The sequence below is a fragment of the Tasmannia lanceolata genome, unplaced genomic scaffold, assembly GCF_043159265.1.
Source record: "Tasmannia lanceolata isolate RefF3 unplaced genomic scaffold, GAP_Taslan_0.1 ptg000013l, whole genome shotgun sequence".
In the NCBI taxonomy this organism is placed as follows: domain Eukaryota; kingdom Viridiplantae; phylum Streptophyta; class Magnoliopsida; order Canellales; family Winteraceae; genus Tasmannia; species Tasmannia lanceolata.
This window is the reverse complement of record NW_027518690.1, coordinates 1,890,216-1,916,387: the sequence shown is the minus strand read 5'-3', so window position 1 is coordinate 1,916,387 and position 26,172 is coordinate 1,890,216. Positions and strand designations below refer to the sequence as shown.

At 37.1% G+C, this 26,172-nt stretch overlaps 2 protein-coding genes across 2 annotated transcripts; both read right to left on the bottom strand.

Moving 5' to 3' along the window:
* Positions 1-73: 73 nt before the first annotated feature.
* On the bottom strand, positions 74-19,071 carry LOC143889468 (TOM1-like protein 3). Its single transcript, XM_077393686.1, has 10 exons — positions 18,719-19,071; positions 17,633-17,765; positions 15,691-15,769; positions 15,229-15,327; positions 14,997-15,110; positions 12,970-13,118; positions 8,550-8,631; positions 6,545-6,630; positions 6,264-6,464; positions 74-997 (listed from the first exon to the last, which is right to left on the bottom strand). The coding sequence occupies exons 2-10, from the start codon at positions 17,740-17,742 to the stop codon at positions 376-378; spliced, it is 1,542 nt and encodes a 513-aa protein (XP_077249801.1). The 5' UTR covers positions 17,743-17,765; positions 18,719-19,071; the 3' UTR covers positions 74-375.
* Positions 19,072-22,810: 3,739 nt separating this feature from the next.
* On the bottom strand, positions 22,811-25,966 carry LOC143890678 (Tetratricopeptide repeat (TPR)-like superfamily protein). Its single transcript, XM_077395359.1, has one exon. It carries the CDS (start codon positions 25,830-25,832, stop codon positions 23,832-23,834), a length of 2,001 nt encoding a protein of 666 aa, XP_077251474.1. The 5' UTR covers positions 25,833-25,966; the 3' UTR covers positions 22,811-23,831.
* Positions 25,967-26,172: the final 206 nt, after the last annotated feature.

Below are 26,172 nucleotides of genomic sequence, written 5' to 3'. Positions count from 1 at the left end.
AGGAAGTTACGCAAAATACCATATACAAATCCAAGTGGAGATTTTCCAACTTTCCAAAGGGCATTTACAAGAGTTTAGAAGATTCAGATATCTGCCATTCAGAACAACTATCAAAGTACAATCTGATAGTTTAGTTTTCAAAATTCGTAAACCATTAACAACTATGAAAACAAACAGTATAATACATCCATAGAATATCAAATGAAGAATCCCTCTGAGAGCAAACACTACCAAATGGTGGAAGGCAGCCCATGTCCTACAAACTTAAACCCAACTAGTAGATTAACATGCACACCCTAATACAAGTCTCAACTTATTCAATTACATTCAAGTTTGATGAAGTAAAAACATGACAATGAATGATCCATACTAATCTCAGAGTGTTCTTTGACTGCTCGGTTTGGCTGAAGGTGACGATTTGGCCTTTGCAAAATCAACCAGATCCTTGAAAAGATTGTCCTCGGGTTTGGTTTGTCTGGTAGGTGGTGATGAATCCAAAGACTCAGAAGGATGAATAGAGAGGTTCTGGGTCTGTCCTACTAATCCATCATATGAGAACCCTGACCCAGAACCATAGGAAGTACCGCTGGATAAAGTTTGGTTGTGTTGCTCGAAAAACTGTTGTCTCTGATTGTATTTTGATGGAGGGGGTGGTATGGAGACAGAGGGCTGAACCTCCCATGGAGAGGATTTTGATGTTTGCGAAGGTTCAACATGATTGGGCTGCCAAGGAGGGGATGAGAGAGTTAATGTTGGCATTGGTGGTGGGCCGACGTGAGAATTGGGATGAACTGGAACTGAACGAGGTGCTGTATTTGAAGGTTCAGAGGGTCTTTCGGATTGGTAAATGCCACCACTGAGATAATCAACTGTAACAGAATCTGTGCCCGTCTTTTTTGATGATGGTGGCGGAGGCAGGATTGGACTAACACAAGTCTGTTTGTCCTTGGCGCTGCCAAGCCTTTTACCTTGCACATGTGTATTGTCTCTCGTAGACCTGAAATACGCGATATCAGAAGAATTTAGATTAAACTAAATCAGCACGGAAGATGGATTCTGTAAGAACAGTTCAGTTTGAAAAGAAAAAGACATTCCAGAAAAAAAAATGGGAAATGATATCAGCACAACTATGTTTTGATATTTTCACTAATGCATCTTGTCTCTTAGTATTTAAAGAGCTATCAAAAGGTTATTACGGTTCCCAAAAAACTCTCACAAGCCAATTAAAAAAGGAAAGACAAGCTGGGTATGTGCAATTATTAAAATATGGCTGTGCTGATATCATTTCCCAAAAAAAATTGATAACATTTAACAAATCAGGACTAGAGGGCCAGTGTGTTGTGTAGTGAATGGGCACATGTGCTAATAAGTGTCATTTCTCATCACATATCAGTGTGCTATTTACTGATTCGATTTCATGGAAGAATGTTTAGATTTGTTTAAATGCTGGTCACTACGCCTTGGTGAGGAAAATTTAATAACTTCATGTGGCCTTATGCATCATTATTATTTTGGACTTTTGTAAGACTGCTTTTGGGCTTGCTTGAGTAATTCTCTAAAAATAACAAAATATCTTTGATATCTTTCGTAATGGCACAGCCCTAAGTTCGATATTTGAACATTGGGTTAATTATATAGGGACTTAACTGTAAATTTATGGGTTTTTTTTTAAGTTTTCCTATATGAGTTTAGGAAAGCACTACCTGGGAGCTCATACAACTTGCTTTTCCTTGGATCTGTTACCATATAGTTCAAGGAACCTAACGAAAAACCTCTAGGAAAATAGAGGCAAACTGATGTAATCCAGGAAATCTCTCAAGATTTTGAAGATAAGTATCACAAAAGGCAGAAAAGAGAAATCCGGAAACCAAACCGGCACGGACGTGCATGATTTGTTTTTGAAGAGTGGAAACTTGCTATACATATGGTGTGCTGAGATAATAGCAAGCCATTGGCTGGCAGGACAGATTTGGAGCTGATTGCCTACCCAAAAGAAGATTGAGCAAGATTCTAATTCGTCCTCTTTTTATGTAGTTGCTTTCCACTTTCGCAGGCTTTGTTTTGTTTTTTGATTTCGTAGCTATTTTTATGCTTTTGGCTATCGTTAGGCAATATCTTTAGGGAATGTTGGCTATCTTTTAGGGAAATATCTTTTAGGAAATGTAGAGATATATTTGGAAAAGTAATCTTGTGTTAGAACGGTTGAATAAAAGTTGGCCTCACGGTTTGCAAGGGGAGCATTCGTGAGTTTATTTTGTTATACCTTTCTTGTCTTTTGTGTTCTTGTTCTTGAATTGTGGATTGCTGATCTTGGTGTTTGGGCTGCGCCAGATTGGTATCAGAGCTATCTCGCTCCTGCGGTTGGCGACGGATTGATCATGCCACCGAAGAGAAGAGGCGCTCGTACAGTTCCGATGGCGGAGATTGAGACACGAGACGAACTAGCCACGCTTCGAAGACAAGTCGAAGACTTGACGGCCCGGATTCTTCACTTGGAAACTTCTGGCCAAGATGAAGAAACTGAAGAGGAAGATGAAACCCGCCTGAACCCTTTCCATGACAAGGTGCGAATGGAGGTTCCAGCGAACCCGCGTGGAAGAGACAACCGCAGTTGGGAATGCGGATTGAAAATAGAGATGCCCGAGTTCCATGGTGGATTGTTCACGGAAGAGTTCTTGGATTGGTTATGCACGGTGGAAAGACTATTCGAGTTCAAAGGGGTTCCAAACCACAAGCAAGTCCAACTTGTGGCTTTGAAGCTGAGGGGACGAGCCTCGGCATGGTGAACACAACTGGAACTAAAACGATCTCGTCGTGGAAAGTCCAAAATTAATACATGGGAGAAGATGAAGAAGAAAATGCGGGAGGCTTTCCTTCCTTTTAACTACCTCCAAGATTTTTACCAATGGCTACAAGATCTGAGGCAAGGCTATAGATCAATAAACGAATACACTAATGAATTCCATGAGCTTGTAGCTCGTAATGAATGGGCAGAAAGTGAAGAGCAAATGGTGGCAAAATATATTGGAGGATTGAAACCCCAAATGCGAGATGTTCTGAATCTACATAACTTTTGGTTGGTATTTGAAGTACACCAGAAGGCTTTGGTTCTCGAGCAGCAACAAGAACGAGACATTACGAAGACCACTCCCAACACACGTCCTAGTACTACTGCAATCCGATGTTTTAAGTGTGGAGAATCTGGCCATAAGGCAGCAGATTGTTGAAAAGGAAATCGAGAGGGTAGACATTACGAAGACCACTCCCAACACACGTCCTAGTACTACTGCAATCCGGTGTTTTAAGTGTGGAGAATCTGGCCATAAGGCAGCAGATTGTTGAAAAGGAAATCGAGAGGGTAAGCAGTTGCTTATCGACGAACCCATCTATGATGAGTACGAAGATGAGGAGGAAGTGGTGGAACTACAAGGTGGCGTTGGAGAGGCGTTAGTTATTCGAACGGCGATGATTTCGCCCCGAGACAATTCTGACGACTGGCTCAGAAATAATATTTTCCATACTACGTGTACGGCGGCTGGAAAAATTTGCTCATTGGTGATCGATAGTGGGAGTTGCGAGAACATCCTATCGGAGTCTGCTGCACTCAAGTTACAGATCGACCTCACAGACCACCCAAAACCCTACAAGCTTTTATGGTTGAAACGGGGGAGCGAGGTAAATGTTCCAAAACGGTGCCTTGCCTTGTGAATTTTTCGATTGGTAAACGTTATTGATAGCATATGGTGTGACGTGGAGCGTATGGATGTATGTCATATTCTATTGGGTTGTCCATGGCAATATGATCGTAGCGTCGTGCACGATGGACGCAAAAATACTTACACTCTTTGGAAGGACAATTTAAAGATTGTGCTTATTCCATCGAGTGAAGTTAACCCTAAACCTACGTCAGAAGGGAGTTCTAATCTCCTCTCAAGTCATCAGTTCGCCAATGAGATAAAAGCGTCAGAAGTCATGTATTTTTGGGAGGAAGATCCAGGGGGTACATCTACTCTCGATCAAGTGGGGCATGTACATGGGCAAGTTCCAAAATTGGTCAAATATGGACAACAAGTTACTTTTGAAGGGGGTGATTTCGTGTGGGTCATGATTACCAATGATCACTTTCCTCCATGTGACTATGACAAACACCACCCTGAGAAGATAGGACCGTATGAGATCGTTGTCATGTCAATGATAATGATTATCGCCTCAAATTACCCAGCCATCTTCGCATCTTAGATGTGTTCAATGTCAAGCATTTAATACCATACCATGGAAATTCATCAGAAGATGATGTGGCGAATTCGTGGACGAATTCTGCTCAACGGGGGGTGACTGATGTAATCCAGGAAATCTCTCAAGATTTTGAAGATAAGTATCACAAAAGGCAGAAAAGACAAGTCCGGAAACCAAACCGGCACGGACGTGCATGATTTGTTTTTGAAGAGTGGAAACTTGCTATACATATGGTCTGTGATAATAGCAAGCCATTGGCTGGCAGGACAGATTTGGAGCTGATTGCCTACCCAAAAGAAGATTGAGCAAGATTATAATTCGTCCTCTTTTTATGTAGTTGCTTTCCACTTTCGCAGGCTTTGTTTTATTTTTTGATTTCGTAGCTATTTTTATGCTTTTGGCTATCGTTAGGCAATATCTTTAGGGAATGTTGGCTATCTTTTAGGGAAATATCTTTCAGGAAATGTAGAGATATATTTGGAAAAGTAATCTTGTGTTAGAACAGTTGAATAAAAGGTTGGCCTCACGGTTTGCAAGGGGAGCATTCATGAGTTTATTTTGTTATACCTTTCTTGTCTTTTGTGTTCTTGTTCTTGAATTGTGGATTGTTGATCTTGGTGTTTGGGCTGCGCCACACACAGTGACTCACCTTTGGATGTGGCATTTGACTTCTCTAAACCCTCTAATCAAGAAACGGAGTTTCCTTCTAACTCTCACCAATGAGTAAGGCTTTTATCCTATCAAACTAATGATTACAATGGTTCACTTATACTGAGCTCTTCTTTCTGGGAATTGCGAGATATGAGTTTTCTTTGGATAACCCTAAACTTTTTACTCAAGTGAATAAAAGATGGAAATGTTGTGTGCGGGAGCTCATGATCTTTAGTTTGTAGTGATTACCAGATTATTCAAAATTCAGTCTCTCTTTTCTTTTTCTTAGGCTACTGATATCAACACGACCATTGCATTAAAAAAGAAGAAGATATCCACACTAATATGTTTGATAATGGGGCAAACTCACATTCGTTTGCTCCTAATGAAGTTCCTAGAGCCTCCTTAGTCGTTGGAAATTTCTATCATTTGATATTGCATTGTGAAGTGGTTATTTTGGTTTGCTGTTTTCTCTCTTACCCAAGACCAAATCAGTCATGAGTCTTTTGTAGCTCTTCTTGCTTTCTAATAGAAACACTTCATGTTCATCAAGAAAAACATCCCCAAATCCAACATAACCTCTTATTGATGCCTTAAAACAATTATAGAAAGTTACCTAAACTACCATTATTTTGCAAAATGCAAAATAAAATAAAATCAAACTTGTTTTATTAGTAAAAAATCTCTAATCCAAACCCTCTAAACTCAATACACCCAAACTCTAGAACTCAATAAACCCAAAACCCATTACTCCTAAATCATTAGCAGTAACTAACAGAAAGCAAAAGACCTCTAAAATGGAGATAACCAAGAGACTAAGAAACAACTCTGTGTCATGTGTCTACAAGAAAAAGCTCTTGCATCTAAAGATAGTACATATTTCCATTACGAAGCATGTTAACTAACAACTACACAGTACTTTAAAAAACAATTCTTTGCATTCATTCACATGCGATATAGCTCCTGCATCCAACCAAAATTAGTTTCTCAATGGTGAGACATTAACATTTATAACCTTGTTAGCTAACATATACATAGGACCAGGATGAATCATAATTTCTGGCATACTCTAAGGAGTGTTGCATGAAATATCCTTCACTTTTTTATTAACAAAAACTTGTAGTCATTCCTTGATGAACATACCGGAAGACAAAGATAGGAAATAGAAGTGAAAAAGTGTCAACTGAAATAGCCTTAACCCTTAAGCTTCAATATATCAAGTGCAAAAAGGCCTGCTATTCATAGTACATTACATAATTTTTTTTAGAGTTTACCAAAAATTTATTTGGAGAAAAGTATAAGGAAGTGATATTCATAACGGGCTTATCTACCAGATTAGAGGGAAAGAATACCACAAAGTTCAGTAACTATGTTACCTGCGAGCCAACTGGGACAAATTATCATCTGACTCATCATCCTCCTGGTTGAGATTAACAAGAGCCGCAACTGACATTTCTTTTGATACTACTCCTATGGTGGGAGTTTCTTTAGTTCTTTTCACCAAGTTATCATATTGGCAAACAACACGCTGCAATTCATCATTCAGTACCAGACCCTGATTGAGAAGTTCCTCATCTCTGTATGGTAAATTAACACTGTCAGGGTCGACAATTCTAAATGATAAGAATCTATAAAAAAAGTTGGATAATTTCCATACGCTGTATTGTTCACAAGGAGCATGACACGTTTCTGATAAGTATGGCACTGGTCAACAAGGTCAATGATTACTTCTTGCTTTAAGTCCTGCCCATGAAAAGCATAATTAGGTAACAGATAGAAGCTAGCAAACTTGAGTTTCAGACACGTTTTTAGCTATGTCACAAATATCTCCGATATTTTCAATATATTGCGTTTTTATCGCGACATTTTGATAAAATGACAAAATCCCGAAATAACCATGATATTTTAAAAATATAATGATATTTTCATTTTTATCATAAAATATTGCAATAATATCACGATATTATCCTCATATTTTTTTATATTTTTCTTAATTTTTATATATTTATATATTTTTTAAATAATTTTATTTTTATCATTTTTTCCCAATATAAAGCCGAAAAAAATAAAAAAATTTAATATATCCCGAGATTTTCCCTAGCTGAGAAATTCCCAAAAATAATATTTGTGACATAGATTTTTAACACTGGCATGAATTTACTTATATTACTTATTCTTTCTTACATTTTCTTTATTAGTATTACCATCATCCAAAAAACACACAAACTGTAAGAATTCAGCCACCTAATGTCATTAGTCTCCGTGCAAACATGAGTGCACCTATAATAGGCTCAACTAACAAAGATGAATAGACTCTCTAAAAAAGAAGATATTTATTCAAAAAATGCAACATTTTCTATACACACTATGATGAAAAAAACGTAGAGAACCATAGTAATCATTGCACGATAACAATGATCAGAAACAATTAACCAAAAAAAAAAACTTCCAGAAACGCCAAATACATCTATAAGTCAGTAACAAACTATGCTGCAAATTGCAAAGAAGATTTGCCTGCTTTGTCAAACCATAGTATTCACCAGTATATAAGCATGGCCGAAAATCCCTACCAATATGTGAGAAGTAAATCCACCCTGGAGATCCATTCCCACAAGGACCTAAAATGAGACAAGTCATCAAAATAGCTCGAGTTCTTCTGGGAAGATTCGTTTTTTTTTTTTTTGGGAAATGGATTCTGGGAAGACTCATTTACAAAATCAAAAGTTAGTTAATATGAATCAAAAAAGATTTTCCTCCGTGGGAATTCTCTTACAAAAAGAGTTGAAAAATAAGTTAAGATTTTCTACAAAACTTTTAGGGACTCCTCTCCTAAGTGGACCATTTTCCAAAAATGCATCCATCAGAGAGACATTTACTTAACAGCTTATCAATTTCTTGTTTATATTTAGTCAGGAAACTTATTAATAAATAGTCAAAGGTGTCTTCTTTCTTTGAGAAATATGATTAACGGTCGTTAGAGCCAGAAGTGCACATACCCATCAATTTAATCAAGCCTCTTCTTGTAAAAGGAAATATTGTTCTCGACGTGTTTTATGTATGTGAGTTTTATTTCGTGCATAAAATTTGTTGTGAAGATCTATCTTCCATAGCAAAACCAGCCCTTATTATTATTATTATTACAACCTTTAGATATCTAACTATGCCACCACTAACAAAGCACAAAATCCCATCAAATAAACTTCTACCATCATTTAGCTCTACGATATGCCTTCTTTTGTAATTAAAGAGCAGCAGATAAATGTGTTTGCGAACCATGAAAGAATGTTTCTCAACACATTAACGTTGAATGCCAACCTAAGAGTTGAGTTCAGTAATCAATTATTAAAGTTATACTCATCAGACAAAAACCCTGCTACCAATTGCCCAACACAACCACAACATCATCTTAAAATCAATTTAAATAAACTTAATTTAATCCCCATTTCCATTTACAGCACAATCAGGGCACTAAATCATATAGCCATGGATCTAATGCGTAAAATATTCTTGCACAAGTATACAATTTGCATCTCCTTGTTCAAAAAACAGAAGTTATAGCAAATGAATGAATGTGCGACTCTTGCTCAAAATTCACCCTAAAGAATGGCTAAATTGGCTAGAGTTATTATAGTGCTTCAAAGCTGCCAAAGAGACGAAAGTACCTCAGAATTTCGTGGGTCCAAGGCACTAAGCATTTCTGTCAACACATCTGCGATTCCTCGAGCATTTTGAATCTCCGCCAAGCTGCATTGCAAACAAAGTTAGCAAGATGACCAAAACATAAACATGATTATTTCCTTAAAGGCAACCTTACATGCCCAATTAGAATAAAAATGGATTAAAGCACCATGTAGGGGAATAGCTTTAAAACTAACCACTATCAACGGATTTAAGAGTAGTCACACATCTCTTGAGTCAAGAACAATACCTCTTCCACAAGTGAATATATGTAGGAAACAAGTTATCCTATGCACTTATGAGGGCCCAAAGTAATTGAAAAATGAGATTGGAAAATGAACTGCAAGTTTTCACTTCTTTAATATTAAGAAAAAACAAGATAAGTTATGTAAACATCTTCAAAAAAACAACAAAAAAAAAAGTTATGTCAACTAGATGCAAAATTGTGTGGCTTTCATCACGGCCTTAAAGAATAAGATAGACTAGCAAGATACATCACCAAATTTAAAATGTTATATAAGAAGAGCCCTAGGAGGGAATATCAAATTTTCGTCGAGTACTCAACCCCTTCCCTCTGGCAGTCCTCACTTGGAGGTAGGCAGTCCCCCTCTCTATTCTTCTTCTCTTCTCCTTCTCCCCCCCACCATTCTTCTTTCTTCTCCTTCCTCCCACTCCTCATCTTTCTTCCCCTCTCCTCTCTTTTCCTATCCCCCTCTTTCCTTCTCCTTTTCCACTCTATCTTTTCTTCTGCCCACTCTCGAGTCCACCCTTCCCAATTCAGTAGGCCGGTTGCAGTCACCCACCACCCCCCCCCCCCCCCCCCCCCCCCCCCCCCCCCCGCGCGGCGCCTCCCTTCCCTATCATCTATGGCGGAACCAGTCCGGCAGCCCCCTTCTTCTTCGTAATTATTTTTTTCACAACAGCAGCTTACTTCTCCCTGCAATAAGCTGTTGTCTCTTTATTTTTGTACCGTTGTCCATAGTTACCGGAAACTTCCTAGTTAAATAGGATCGCTTCCCCATTAACTCGCTTTGAAAGCTAAGTTCTTCTCACTTCCAAAATTTATGGAAATGGCTTCCCAATAGCTTCCTATGCGTTTCCTCTTAATTGAGAGTACACTGCCTACTTCAGTGATTATTTCTTCTTTAAAGAATATTTTCTCCTTTCGATAATGCTAAAGGAGTATATTTAAAAGAGTGCATTTAAAACTTGCAAACTCATCCTATGTTTGAAGTGAAAATTATGTGGATCCTTTTCCAAAAACTTAATGTAACACCCGGCCCCACCAAGGGTCGGGAAAGTTAATGATTTTATCTAAATCTTGGCCGTAGATCCCCCGATCGAAGATCAATGGTTTAGATCTTCGATTGGAGCCTTTCGGACCATCGGATTTGCACTTGGCCGTAGATCTCCCGTTCGAAGATCAATGGTTTAGATCTTTGATTGGAGCCTTTCGGACCATCGGATTTGCACTTACTATAAATAGTAGTATGTTTTTACTATAAATAGTAAATTCTGTTTTTACTATAAATAATAAATTCCGTCTTAACTATAAATAGTAAGTAGGCCACATGTGCTGCAGAATTTAAAGAGACCTAAATATAATGGACATTTATCATTCCTTTTGACTCTTTTATGTCCCTAATTAGTGCTGATTTTGGCAGTTTTATATCCCTAAATAGGTACTGATTTTGAGTATCTAAGCACACAAATAGTGTTGATTTTGCAACAGTCTTTAGGGCATAATAAGCGCAGAGTTTCATAGTTTTAATGCATGATTAAGTGCTGATTTTCGTAGTTTTATTTCGTGATTAGTCACAGATTTTTATAGTTATTATGGTTGATTTAGTTGCAGATTTTTAGAGTACTATGATGAAGATATATATATATATATATATATGAAAAATATGATTTTTGGGACCACATAGAGAGTAGTTGAACAAATAAATAAAGACATATCATAGGACAATAATAGGCATAGGTTAAATAACTTTTAACATAAGATTGAAAGAAGAAACTGACACCAAGCTAATTATTAAATTTGGACCTCAGAATCCTCATCTTCATATCAGTGTCAGGATTTCATACGATCACCTAGGCTTCAATATAAAGGCAAGTGATGACTGACTTTTATAATATTAGTTACAATTATGATTTCTGTGATCATATTTCTGTTTCTTATGATTATTCGCATTCTTTTTGCACCTATGTCATTGAATTAACTGATTATCCCCGTAGAATTTCCTTTGTTAGGACTTTTTATTTTTAGGCCATAATCTATGATTCTATATACATGGTGTTTTCGTTTACGCCTAGTACTATAGTACGAGAAAGCTATAGAGCTACGTGTGGCCACTTACCGACGGGTTTGTGAGGATTTTCATCGTATATATACTTATGAGGAGATAGATATGACCCATATACCTCGTCGAGATGACATGATACTTCTCGTAGTTTACCTGTCTCTATATGTACTTTGTATGATTGAGCCTCTCTTATATGATTCCATGATTTGCCACCTTTAGTATATCCCCTTGACATTCTCACATGCATATTGATATTTTTTTATCCTTGGCAATAAATCTTATAATTCTAATTGCTTTTCCTTATCACATGTGAATGCCATGAGAAACACCTTTATAACGCAGATTTTCATTCTTGTCACTTTTATTATCCAAGACAGTCATATGAGCTTGCTGTTTGACTTAGATTATTTTCCAAACTTTATAGGTGAGGAAAGTGAATGAGCCTTTGCAGATGAATGGGTCTTAGGTGGCACCATGGTTTTAAATTTCGGCCGAAACGTTTCGTTTCGGTGAAATTTTGGTGAAATTTTTACAAGATTTCGTACCGAAACCGAAACCGAGATTTAAAACCTTGGGTGGCACTTAGGATGGGAGAGAAAGCACTCATAGGATTTCTTTTGGGGTGACTTGTTATTATGCCTGATGAAAGTTTAGTTGTTTTTATTCATTTTAGGAATTGAGTTTTAGTCATGGATTCAGTTATTATTTTATTTTGGTTCATAGTTTGATATTAGCAGTTAAAATAAATTATGTAATAGACATTCGGTTAATGTAATAAAATTGTTTAGTTGTTGTTTCCCTCTTTGGGGTAGCGATTCAGATTTTGGGATTTTGAAAAAAAAAAAAAATTATGTCTAAAAATTTGCCCCAGATCCGGGTCGTTACACTTAACAATAAATATGCATGAATAAAACATGTAAAAATATAAATTCCTAAAACTTGTAATTCTAATTAATTATGAAGTCTTCTTTTCACTTGTAATCCTTCCTTATACTAAACCTTCCTCTCTAACCTACGACAATCCTACTTTTTTATGTACTTGTTCGCTTCCGGTGAGACTTCTTACCTGCTTCATGTTGACTTTCAACGACGCTTCCCATAAATTTTCTCCTTAGTATGCGACGCCAGTGACTGTTACAACCCTTGGACAGATCGGGTTTCTGCCACTTCACCCCCGCTTTGGCCTCCTTTATAGTGACATTTGAGGTCAATATATGCATCACTGGGTGGGATCCATTTTATTACATTCACTTGACCATACAGATCTGATTTTCTTTGCTTCCGTACTTTTAGACCAGTCTCTACCTACCCAGCTTTCTCCTTGAGACAATTTACTACAGTTTGGTGACTTTTGGACCCTAGTAGTATAGTGTTTCTTTCATTTTCAGATCTTAGACAGATTTTCAAACTCGTTGCCCTACTGCAATAAATTGCTTTCTGTGTGATGGAACTAATTATTTGCATGTCTTGCATGGGAATGGATTAATCCACGTGGTGTTATCTTTAAGGCTAATGTTGCATGTGACGACGCTAGTAAGCTTGAGATTATTCTGAATATTTAATCTGATTTGGAATTGAGAACAGTCTCTTTATTTGAATATTAGTCATTTTTGCTCCAAAAAAAAAAAGTTACCTAAGAAAAACTGTGAACCCTAGGTTTTCATTAGAGAAAGAAGATTGTGGGTGAGATAAAGAATGTCATAACTAAAAGCCCAAGCTGAAGTGTCCTACCCCCAACTAAAACATGTATCATTGCTATTATATTTATCTACCAAATAATGTACCCACTCAAAAGTAATAGATTGCTAAGATGATCAGTTATCGAAATATAAAGCAGATGCTAATATGCTATCACGGCAACATTAATAACGGAAAAAATGCATAATGTGTAAGAGAAAGAGAGGAAAGAGAAAAATAATCCAGTTCAAAAACAAATAATCTTGTTACGGAACCATATAAAAAAAATTTCATCAGATTAGATTCAACAAACCATAACTACTACTCAATTTGAAATGAAATTTGAAAACAGCAAGGAAAAATATGAAGAAAAAAAGTTATAATTAATAAAATGGAATAAAGAAAAAGATGAAAAATGTACCTAAGAGGCGGAGAATCGGATTGGAGAGAAGCGTGATAAGCATCCTCATACACTGAAGAATCATGGTGAGGTACTATGGGCTGGGTTTGGGGGGGAGTAAACAATGGTGCAGTGTTATCCGTGCGGGGAGGGAATTCTACTCCATAAGACTGACAAATTATCAATGAGAACAGATCCCATTAAAGTTAGGGATTGACGATCTTGAAAAAATAAATAACCAACTTGTTAAACATTGAACAAGCGATGCATAATTAGGTTTGCATGGAAGACTTATAACATAATATCACTGGAGAAAAAAACCCAACAAGAACATGAAGTAAAAGGTAATACATGCACATCACAGAAAATCTAGAGAAAGAAAACTAAATCCTCTTAAAAACACATGTGGCCCCACAGTTTTGGGGGCATCCAAAGCATTCATTTGGAAGGCCCTTCCATGGACAGGGTGTGTACCAAAAATCAGCCCTTTAGGATCATCCTAACCCTGCCATTTGTGGAGTGAAAAAATGGGCAGAAACTTGGAAACACAGTGTCTGTCCATTTTCCCTTCCACAAATGGCAGGGTTAGGATGATCCTATTGATCTGATTTTTGGTACACACCCTATCCATGGAAGGGCCTTCCAAATGAATCCTTTGGATGCCCCCAAAAATGTGGGGCCACATGTGTTTTTGAGCTCAAGCTTAGATAAACTTATCTGAGCTCGAGCTCAAATTTAGTTGTTAATGCAAGACAGTGAATCTAGGAGATCATTTTATTAGAAGATTGGTGAACATACAAGAATATTTCAACACAAGAAGGATCTGAATTCCATACTACCACTCATAAGATTAGCATTCTTGATTTTCTCTTTACCCTATAGTAAGAAGAATAGGCTTCATAAATGGTGTGATATTGTTCTTGCCCTCATTCAAACATTAATATTGTAATCTTGTTTACCAATTACCTATGTCCCCAACTCCCAAACAGCTTAGGATGGATTTCTGTTAATTGCCTGGTTTGATCACTAAAATTCTGAAAGGTTGATTGCATTATAACTAAATGATTTCTTGGTTTGTGCTGGAATTCTAGAGAAAAAATATTTTCTATTCAATTGGAGATTTGGAGTTTTTATTGTTGCTGAAATTTCATGAATTATTCTTTATTTTTTCTGAAAGTTTATCCCCAGCTCAATTTTGTAATTAGAGCAGATTAATGAAAAGAGGAAATATAATAAATGCAACTTGACTAGATGAAGGACGAGAATTTGAATACATAACCCCACACGTTGATGGTTACTAATGGTACTCAACTCAACGACCTTACCTAAGCCTAATAATCATTTACGTATAAAGGACATAGAAGTGAAAATTAGTCTTCTGCCCATGTGGACTAAATACACCAAAATATATACAACAACTAAGAGCTAAAACAATTGGGGATGAAAATCATCATTTAACAAGCATTTACATTAAAATATCTGAATAGAGATCAGTACTAAAGTATGTTATTAAAAAACCACTAAGTCCAAGAAAGAAAAATTAATAACAAGCCAAATTCCTTCCTAAATATACGATACTACCAATACAGTGCCTAATGAATAATCACCATGAGCAAGAAAGAGTATCAATGGTAACCTATGTCACAAATATAGTTCTCAAGAATTTATCGGGAAGGGAAAGTCTCGGGATATATTAAATTTTTTATATTTTTTTGGGTTTATATCGGAGAAAAATGATAAAATAAAATTATTTAAAAACATATAAAAGCATATAAATTAAGAAAAAAATAAAATAAAGAACATCATAAAATATTGTGATATTATCGCAATAAATGAAAATATCACTATATTTTTTAAATTCTTGGGATTATATCACGATTTTGTCGTTTTATCAAAATATTGTGATCAAATCGCTATATTTGGAAAATATGGAGATATTTGTGACATAGATGGTAACACAGGTATAGAAAAAGTGAGTCCCAAGATAGCGAGTCCCAAGGAAAAAATAAACAATCCAGTGGGAACAAATAAAAGTTACAAGTGCGCACCTTCAGGTCATGATATGCAGCATAGTACTGGGGATACTTCCCTCCAGGTCCCCCAAAAGCATCTTGCCATGTATCTATGAGAATCAATATTTTTTCCCTTACATTTAAGTCTGGCTGAAAAGAGAGAAAATTTGAAGAAATCAGTATAGAAAAACTGGGATCAGTAAACCAAAAGCCAATGGATATTACATCGTACATAATTATTAACAAAGGCAAGGAGAGATTAGATGACCTTTTTCTTCACTATCTTCACCATTTCATGTAAAACATCTCGTTCAACGATCTGGAGATGCACGTTGTCCCCACAATTTTTGCTGAGAGTCTCTAACACCTGGATCAGCATTTCCAACATCAAATATCTATAGCAAAAGAACTCCTTAGAACAATGCTTACATTTAAAGATAACTCTTACACTTATCACAATAAAGGATGAATAGAGATCAGAACTAATACCATCATCCTACTGTAACAGATTCACTCTGCACCACACCGACACTTTGAACATGAAAATAGTTTTTTTTTTTTTTTTTTTTTTTTTTTATTTATAAAAAGGTAACTAACATTAGAGGAAAGAAAAGAAAGATTACAAAGAACGCAGTTATATTTCTGGAACTGGAAACAGATTTATTTACAATATAAATGAGCATGCAAAACCCGCCTTTACTATTGCAGCAGAATGAAGTGAAATACTCACAAAGAGAGCCAGAAGTTGTATTTTGGGATTTTTAATTGCTAAGCGCTTCTTAAGTATCTTCATGGCATCCTTAGCTTGCCTGCACTCAACAAAATAAAAGCAATGATGCAAAGCAAACATATAGGCAATTTGTTCTAAGTTCTAACAAACCAAAGCAAGATAAAGGAATAAGACTTGTTTGAGATGATACGTCAAAAATAAATTCCAAGCTATCCTCTCAAAGCAAACATATTCTGCAAAAATGTAGTTTACTGGCATAGACATATCGTTTGATTGAAATCCGAGTACAAGATACTTGTTTTATAATCTCTCCCCCATCTCCCCCCCCCCCCCCCCTATGATTTGATTTACTAATTCGACTTCCTTTTTTTGCTAACTTGTCCTCTCTGTCATTTGCAGACCGCAGCCTTTGATGAATTTGAGGCCTGATTTTTCGAGTAAGATCCCTGATTTTTTGACCGGCCCTGAAAACGACAATAATAACTTTCCACTATGATCTCGGATGATGGTGCCTATTCCTGCTTGCCCAAGGTTCCCTTTATCGGATCAAAGGTTCCCTTTATCGGATCACTGGTAATAGATTTATAATTCCTTACGATTTCTCCCACATTGTAGGTGGAAGACATCTTGCTTTTTGCCCAAGCGATCATATCGATCTTCACTTATAATAATATTTTACTCCAGTTCATCTCTGTCTTTGTTTAGACAGATAGCTGAATCTGTTAGACCAAGTCATATTAGGGTTTAGTGCCCTGTCCCTAGATGGGATCTGCCCAACTCGGGCTTCTTTAAGTTGAACTTCGATGGTTCAATTTTAGGAAATCTTGGTCCGACTCTCTCCTCTCTAATGAACCCATGGAAGAATCAAATAAGAGTTGACAACCATCCAAAAGAGCAAATTGTGAGTGCTTCATTTGCCTGCTGAATCATCCTAAACATGCTTATCTCTCTAATTCCAATTGTAACCACATGAAGCATAGAGAGACCTCAAGAAAAACACTTGATATGATTGCTTGGACTATAACAACCTATCTCCTACTACTCCATTGGGCATATTCACATGCTCCAAATTCACTTCATCAACTTACAAATATGAAAATTCCATCCCCTCTTCACTAAACAAACCTAGGCATCCATGCAGAGGCCATTCTAACCAATCTGATTTCTATGATATAGTAGCCTATGGGTTAATTGGCCATTAGGATGGTCCCAGGCAAAAGTCTCCTCTCTACACTATACATCCAATGATAATATAATGGTTAATGGGATTAGTAAAGCCAGTTTTGGGAGTGTAATTTCAGACTCCAATGGTAATGTTATCGTGGTCTATGCATGGGGCGTAGGTGCTTTGGAGGGAGAAAAAAGCCGTGGCAGAACAGAAAGCTTCAATGTTTGGATTGAAACCGACTTTTTGTAGGATTTTAATTTGATTAAAAAGGTCGTGGGTTGTTCTTGGGATTTTCCCAATACATTTAGAGAGATGGAGGATGCATTTAGATCTATTTCCTAAGTTTCTATGATCCCACACCCATCGCGAAGGAAATCTTCTGGCAGATAAGTGAGCAGATTTTGGGGTATCATGTAAAAAGATAATTTATAGCCAACTTATTCTTGACTTGTAGATTTTTAGGATTCTTTCTTCTTTTTTTCTCTGTTCAGCTTGGCTCCTTGCTATGGGCTGCTTTTCTTGTATTCTTTGCTTTTCTAAAAAAATTTATCTGTTCAAAATAAACTTATTATTATATAACAGTAATATAACAGTTAACTTGGCTGGAATAGACATCCACATTTCTAAAAACAGATTTCATTTTCCGTGGGCAACAGTTCCACCCCATGCAATACTGAACGTCGAAACAAAATATAGAAAAGTGTCCAAGCCATCAGCTATATAATATGCACCAAAAGAAAAAAAAAAAAAAACAACTGATTACAAGAATCATACCCTGGATCCATGTTGATAATGTCGCAGATCTCAATATTCATTGCCCAGTCGGGACTGATCAGCATGTCACTGGTTGCCCTTTCGACACATGATGCTGCATTGGCCGCCATACTACTCCCTCAACTAGTTACCTCTAGACAATACAAAAGAAAAACAAATATTTCAAGTTTCATTCCAAAATCAATTTTCTCTCTACTCGCAATATTATGTAAAAAAACAAAAGATGTTTGACAACATTAGTCCAAGAAGAAGAAATCATAATCATGGTTAGTCGTTAGATCATGAGTTTGATATTAGCTCAAGAGTACATCTAAATAAAAGATCATACATCAATGACTGAATAGAGGTCTAATATGGCAATTTTCTGAATGAGAAACAAATCCAATTCTTTCTCCAATAAAAAGGAAAAACTAAACCATTCCATTAAGGCGCTGTTTGGATTGCAAGAATTATTTTGGAAAAGCTTGGAAAGGAAAAAAATTCTAAAATCTCTTACTGTTTTTACACATGAAAAGAGATAATATGACCTAACCCCATTCAATTTTTATTTAGAGAAACCTTCAATTTATGATGGTATCCCTCTAAATTAACCATTATTATATCATCCCCATCTAAATCATTGAAAGAAAAAAATTTCCAAGAAAAAAAATTCCACCAGAAAAGTTTTTCTTGCAATCCAAACAAGGCCTAAAGGGGACTTAAGATATTCACAGTTCATCACAGCATCAAGAATCACTCGCATAAGCAACTGGACAAGAAAAGGCATCAAAAAAGAAAAACAACCCATATCCTGGTTTTGACTTTCACTCATGAAACCCATCAATTGGAATTTATCAGATTCAAAACCCAAAGCAATCAAATTACCTCCCACAAACAAATAGATAAGAAAACTAACAAAACAACATGAAAAAAGGAGAACCCATATCTCTAATTGTCCTAATTATGATACCCAGCCTCTACACAAAGATAAATATTATAGATTTTCATAAAGAACAAACCCAAGTGAATAGAAATTAAAAGAACAGTACTTATCAAAGGAACATGATAAAACATAGGGTTTTAGAGAGATGGTTTAAGGGAGCTTACCTATAGAACAAAGGGAGAGGGATAGAGAGATGGTTTTGGTTTTGGTTTATGGGTTTTGTTGTAAAGGGTTTTGTTGATGAGAAAAGTTAGTTAGACGACTTTAATATAGAATTCTCTCGACCATTCAAGGAAGTAACATTGTGAGGCTTTTGACTTGTGTTTTTCATTTTTCTGTGCTTGTCATTCTCACATCTCTTTCTAAATTCCTCCTATGTTAACGAGAGAGAGATAGATTGGGCAGTGATATTTTTCTCCCACCCCCCTATAACAGTTTTCGTTAACTTTTATGAAGGCGTGGAGAAGAAACCGTTAACTCCAAAAGCATAAAAGTTAACGATTTCTGTTACCGGCGGGGGGGGGGGGGGAGAATATCCATCAAGGGGGTGGAAATATCACTCCCCTTGATGTATTCTGTACTGTCAAAGGGAAATTTCATTGCATCTTCTACCAGACACGCGTATTCGATGACCAAAGACTTTCCCACGTATTCCCACCCACACGTATTGGGGAAGCTACGTATAAACTGGGAAATGTTATCAGCACAACCTTTATTTTGATATTTGCACAAACCCAGATGTCTTCTTTAATTGGGTCGTGAGAGCTTTTGGGAAATGTAATAACCTTTTGAGAGCCTTTTAAACACAAAAGAGATGGGTCACCAAAAATAACAAAACAGGTTGTGGTGAGATCATTTCTCTATAAATTTTAAGGGAAGTGATATTTCCATCCCTTTTCATTGTCTTTTCCTAAAAATGACTTCATCTCTAAGAAAGGGACAACCGAAAGGCGTGGAAAATACTCTCATTCCCTTATCCATTCAATTGTTTTCCGCGTTAAGGAAAAGAAATTGACGTGGCAAATTGGAAAAGAAAGGAAAAGAAATTGTGATGAAAATATGTTCTACGGTTATTCAGTTGCCCAGAAATCTAGAGAAACTATGCAAAAAGAAAAAAACTATGTTGTTCAGTTGCACAGAAACCCTGAGAAACTAAACAGATACTTCATAAATTAGCATATATAGAAAGAACCAATACAAAGCAACCATTGAAGACACATTAAATTCAAAATACATAGAAAAAACACATGGCCATGACAAATAAAAGCATACATAAAACAGAATTTCTAATCTCCAAAAACAAAATCAGCAAGCATACAAAGCAGAAAGAGAAAGAACCCTAACCCCCAAAAAATTAGCAAGCATACATAGGATTTTCTCATTGCCAGGATGAATTTGAACAAAAGAAAACCCCTAACCCAAAAAAAGAGAGAGAACCCTTACCCCCAAAAAAATCAGCAAACATTATTACAAATTTACAATAAAAAAAATCCTTTCCCGGGATGAATTCCAAACGAGAGAGAGAGAGAGAGAGAGAGAGAGAGAGATGAAATCTGAACCCTAAACGCTAATCCACAGCTAGGGTTTTTGAGGAAATCCGAACCCTAAACCCTAAAAAAGAGATGAAATCCGAAAAAAAAAAAAAAACATAACCAGAGAGAGATGAAATCTGAACCTTAAACCCCAATCCATGGCTAGGATTTTTTAGGAAATTCATACCCTAAACCCTAAAAAAGAGATGAAAACCGATAAAAAAAAACATAATCAGAGAAAGGGATGGAATTCGAATACTAAAATAGCAAAACTAAAAAAAAATGAAAAAGGAGATAGATTCAAAGAAGATGACGGAGAGAGAGTGATAGAACATCGTTATATCAGAAAAGAAAATAGGGAAGAAGATGATAGAAAAAGGGAAAGAATGAGTTATTTCGAGAAAACTTACGCCTCCAATGAGTTAATTCGAGGAAACTCGACCTCCAACATGCAAACTGCACTAAATTTGATTATTCCTTCCTCAAAAGCAAAATATAGAAATTAGGGAAAGTAAAATATGAAAATAGAAATCAACAGAATAAAAAAAAGAAAATAAGGAATGGACGATGATATTTTCACTCCCCCTGCATTATGCATGCGCCCCCCTTATAATGTGATTTGACGTCAAAAAGCGTTAAAGTTGCCCACTTTTCACGTCAAATCACGTTGTAAGGGGAGCGCATGCGTAATGCAGGGGGAGTGAAAATATCATCTCCCGTAAGGAATTCCTACTCTAATATGGAAATAACTTCAATAGAGAAGACAACCTAAATTAGAAAAAGTAATTCTAACATTCCCCCACCCTTAATTTCAACCTTGTCCTCAAGGTTGATTATCCTCATCACCGTCGTCGTAATAGCTAGTCGGCTCGATCATTAACAACTGTTTTTGGCCGCAATGATGACCCTTATGCCACTTCGCATCAGTCATCATAGTGCCAACATAGACCCTTAGCCATTCAATCCTTGAGTTCCTCTTCCGTCAATCGCTTCACTTGCATGTTACGACCCGTGGATTCAATAGGACCTTCTTGAAGAAGATCAGGAGGTCGGCCATTAAAGCCTTCATACGAACATCGACTATCTTTGTTGAGTCTTTCCTCTTGCAATCACACATAAGAAATAGCCGTTGTCATCGTGCGAGGACGATACATCTTGACTTCCCGCCTAATGTCTGGACGAAGTCCTTGGACAAACATCCCAACCAACTGTGGTTCCAACCAGTCTCTGGCTAGGTTTGAGAGTCGTTCGAAGTGACCTTGACACTCCAAGACAGTTGTTGTTTGCTAGCTCGCCATGGACATCCTCATACCCAGATGGTCCAAAACGAACTAATAGACCCTCTACGAATTCATTTCAAGTAGGAATTCTATAACAAGTTGCTTCAAACTAATCATACCATTGAGTAGCAACTCCCTCGAGATTGATAAAAGCGATTGCGACCCTAAGATCCTCCGTTGTCTGGTGGAATCAAAAATAACGCTCCGCTCGGGACACCCAGCCAATCAAATCACTACCATCCCACCATGGAAACTCGATTTTAATGCGAGGAAAATTTTAGTCCCTATCAATATACGTTTCGCCGCCTTGATTATCACGTCCATTGATTCGATGATCACGGAAGTTTGTAATGCCTTGTTCAAATTGATCCTTGTGCACAATGGTAGATTCTGACATAAGATCAAGTCTCTCTCGGGTGGCCATCATTGGTGGAGGATTGGGATTCTGCGAGACCAATTCTATAAACATCTTCATTATTTTCTCTTCGAAAGCTTGAAATCTCAAATCAATCTTTGCATCCAACTTCACTTCCAACTTTGCTTCCAATGATTGTTCTTCTGATGACGAACCTAAATTAGGAAAATTAATTCTAACGGAGAGAGAGGAAGAAGATAAGGAGGAGTGGCATATCAGAGAGTAGGAGGAGTTTAGAGAAGACGAACTAGTTTTAGACATAAATGGGTTTCTCTGTTATGATAGAAAGTGGACTTTCCACATCATTTTTTTTGTAAATTCCACATGTTAAAATACAGTTTCTCGAGAAAGCAAGTGAACATCTGGAAATTGGGTTTCCAAGGAAAAATGTTAATTTCTTTTCATTACTTTTCTCAAGAACTCAAGTTTGCCAAAAGTCCACCCATAAAGCAAAATCACGGTGTCCAGTCGCTACACTTCAGGTTGGATGGAAAATGACATGGATTTCCAACTAGTTGAGATGGAGGGTAAAATCCCTAGCTCAAAATCCTCTCCCGAGGGTAGGATTTTGAGCAAAATCCATTGGAATCTCATATCGGGAAATGCAGCGCAACACCCAAGACAGCCAATATGTAGCTTAGATAGCACCCGATCGGCCTTTAATTGTTGGTACACGACAGACGGCGATCCAAAGATCCAAATTACACCCATTCGAGACGACATGGTCCTATGCTTCAAATCGAACACGAGCAATAGCCAATTTTCTTACATTCCAATGTGGGATTAAACTTTTAGTTTCCCACTAGCCTCTTTCTCCCGGTAAATACCATATAAGAAATAGAAAGAGAGAAATAACTTTTATTTTCTCCTACAATGAGAGAAGGATGCACTTAAGAGTTTAAAAATTGAGTGAAGGGTGCAAATTAGGATGGGAAGCAACAATTTTAATTAGGTATGTTGAAATTATATCATGTTCATTCTCTGTTCATCACATAGCACATAAACTGAAAATTTTCTTCTACCGTTGATTTTTCATTTTTGTTCTTGTTAAGATACAATTTGTATTAAACAAATGGTAGTACAAAGAGAAGGAAAAAAGGCGCCAATTAAAATTACATCCTCAAATTTGATTTGGTCTTTGATAGCTTAATTAAAAATCCTCAAATCTAGAGGATATCATAAATGAAATTTCTGAATCCTGTATATCTAATTCTTTCTCCTTGTCTCATATCCGCCATAGTGAGTAGAGCGACTTATTTATGCAAGGTAATCTCTGCCCCACTTTAATCTGTCTTTTTTTGTTCTATACATATTTCTTTCTACTGTTCCAAAAAAAAAAAAAAACAAAAAAAAAAAACCCTCTATATTGAGACTGTTCCAATTTATCTTCAATGAAAGTGCCTCTGTTTTTCCTCCTGAAGGGATCTTCCATTAAAAATCATCAAAAGTATCCAATTTGGGGACCAAATGATCTACATGAGATAATTATATTTGGAACAAGGCTTCAAACAAGGGTCCCAACCCATAATGATGAATCTGGCCAGAGAGTATTGACCTTTCTGTTACCATAACTGTGTTGAGAGAGAATTGGAAATAATTGAGAAATACATGGATTGTGTCAGTACCAATAATCATGTTCTCCGATGTTACGAAAGAGCATTTGAATCAATGGATGGCCCGCAGGTAGAATCCTATATAAATCATAGTTTCAAAACTCCCCCGAGTCATCGTGAACTCCCATGAGTAGACTCCTTTTTACCTTGACCGCATTCTTGTCCAGGTCCGTGTTTTGCCCTACAAAGTCAATCGAAACTCCTTCGACTCTCTCGAGTTATGACCGCTTCAAATGAGTACTCACCCATGTCAACCGACAACTTAACCATGTCACACTAAGTCCACTAGGATTTGCTTTGGCCGCGTTCTGACCCACATCTGAATTTTGAAACACTAATATAAAATGCAGTACATAAGTAGGACTTCCAATACAAGAATCCACGTGTGAGGACATTTATCCCCAATACAAAAAATTTATGGTATTGATTTTTCTTCTTCACTCTTCTCCTCCATCACCATCGACCGTGTACTGTTGAGAAACATATCCCTCATTCCGCATCTCCCAAACCATCAATCTCAGCAATGAGAACATAGCCTCTCCTCCACAATGCAGTATCTGGTTAGCCTTAAAATCGAATATATGGTTCTTGATTCCAATCCAACTACATCCAATTGCCTTATTAACGCCTCTCTCTTTCATGTCCTTCCTTACTCTAGCCACACTCTCCCACCTCCCTTTTGTTGCATATATCTGAGCCAACACCAAGTATGCAAGAGATGATCGCGGCTCCAACTCCATCAACCTCTCCGCAACCATTTGAGCAAACTTTACACTTCCATGAATCCTACAAGCTCCAAGAAGCACCTCCCAAATAAGAGGACTCGGCTCATGGGGCATGGTTTCTATCATCTCCATCGCCTCTGTAAGCTTCCCCGCTCGACCCAACATGTCCACCATATAAGTATAATGTTCAATTCCACGGGTAACACCATATTTCTCCTCCATTGACGAAAATACGCTCCACGCTTCATTAATCAAGCCTCCCTGACCGCAAGCCAATAGCACACCACCTAAAGTTATTCGATCCGGTGGTGGACCACTCTTACATAGTTCTTCAAATACTCGTAGAGCTTCAAGTCCTCGCCCATTTTGGGCAAAGCCCATGATCATGGTGTTCCAAGATACCAAGTCTCTGATACCCATTTTAGAGAAAATTTCCGAAGCATAGTCGATTAACCCGGATTTCGCATACATGTCCACAAGTGAACTGGCGACGATATGATCTAAATCTGAACCCAATTTAAGAACTAAAGAGTGGATTTGAGTACCCAACTCTGCGAGAAGAAGGAAAGAAGTGGAGCTCAGAACAGTAGCAAGAGTAAACTCTGTTGGCCTAAAGTTCTCCCTCAAAGTCAGTACAAAGAGTTGTAGAGCTTCCGCTGGAAATCCATGTCTTGCATAACCCGCAATCATGCAATTGCATAGAACCAAATCCCATATGGGCATTTCTTCAAAGAGCTGAATAGAATCCTCTAATCTGTTGCATTTGGAAAACATGTCAATAATTGCACCCGAAACTATTGAATTAGAAAGAAATCCCATCCTAATGCACTGAGCAAAAACGTGCTTACCCTTTTCCAAATCCCGCAAGTTAGCACAAACAGTAATGACCGTCGATACAGTGAAATCATCGGGGGAGAATCCAGCATTTCTCATTGACCAAAAATGATCCAATGCCCACTTCCGATAGCTACATTTATTGCAAGCCCAAATCATGGAGTTCCAAGAAACAACATCTAATTCCTCCATGGTAAGAAAGACTCCAAAAGCATAATCTATTAGCATTAGCTTTCCATACATGTCAATGAGAGAATTTCCAACCACAAGATTTGAACTATTCATAGCATTTCGAAGAATGTTTCCATGAATTTGCTTACCATGATAAGCAGAGGAAACACAAGAAACAATAATCGAGAATGTGAATCCATTAGCTCTCATTCCAACCTCATTCATCTCCGAAAAAACTTCCAATGCGCATTCGGAAAACCCATTCAAAGCATAGCCAGAAATCATCGAATTCCAACTGACTACATCTCGTTCAGGCATTTCATCGAACAACTGGCGGGCATTAACAAAACTGCCTATTTTAAAAAACCCCATGACTAAAATGTTCCATGAAATGACATTTTTGTTGGGTATTTCATCAAATGCTTGGAAAGCATCTTTTATGGTGCCAACTTTGGAGTAGAGCTCGACTAGTCGATTACCCAGAAAGGTATGGTGGTTAAATCCAACTTTTATCAATTGGGCATGGATGGATTGAGCTGATATTAAAGAGTTTAAGGAGAGGCAATGTGTTATTAGATTGGAGTAGAGAGATATGCTGTTTTGTGAGGTGTGATAGTTGGTTTGAGCAAAGGATAAATGCAAGTTCTGTGCAAAGGTCAGGTATGGAGAGAATTTTCTTCCTATGGTGTTTTTGGTGCAAATGATCATAGTAGGGGGGACATCATGTGATGATTCTCTTCTTTTTCTTCCATCCCTACATTTGATTTTCAAAAAATTTCTTTGGATTTGACGAAAAACTCTTGCTCTCTCTCAGAAGTCTTCGCTTTCGGTTTTTAAATATGGAAAAGGATTTAGGAACGCACTCGTAGTACGCCATCATGTGACGGCCAATTACAATTGAGTAGGAGTATGGGCCCACTTGTCAGCCTGAAGAAAAGATTTCCTTTGAAAAGTAAATGAAAACATGGTTTTAAATTTCGGCTCAAGTCCGAAACCGAAACGCACCGAAACCGAAATTTTAAAAAATTGCCCTTTTTTTTTATCTCTT

Coding starts and splice junctions, on each gene's coding strand:
- LOC143889468 (XM_077393686.1), bottom strand. CDS start 17,742: ATGGCGGCCAATGCAGCATCATGTGTCGAAAGGGCAACCAGTGACATG. Junction 15,328..15,690: donor TACAACTTCTGGCTCTCTTT/GTGAGTATTTCA, acceptor ATGCTGATCCAG/GTGTTAGAGACTCTCAGCAA. Junction 8,632..12,969: donor TCCGATTCTCCGCCTCTTAG/GTACATTTTTCA, acceptor TTTGCAATGCAG/CTTGGCGGAGATTCAAAATG.
- LOC143890678 (XM_077395359.1), bottom strand. CDS start 25,832: ATGATCATTTGCACCAAAAACACCATAGGAAGAAAATTCTCTCCATAC.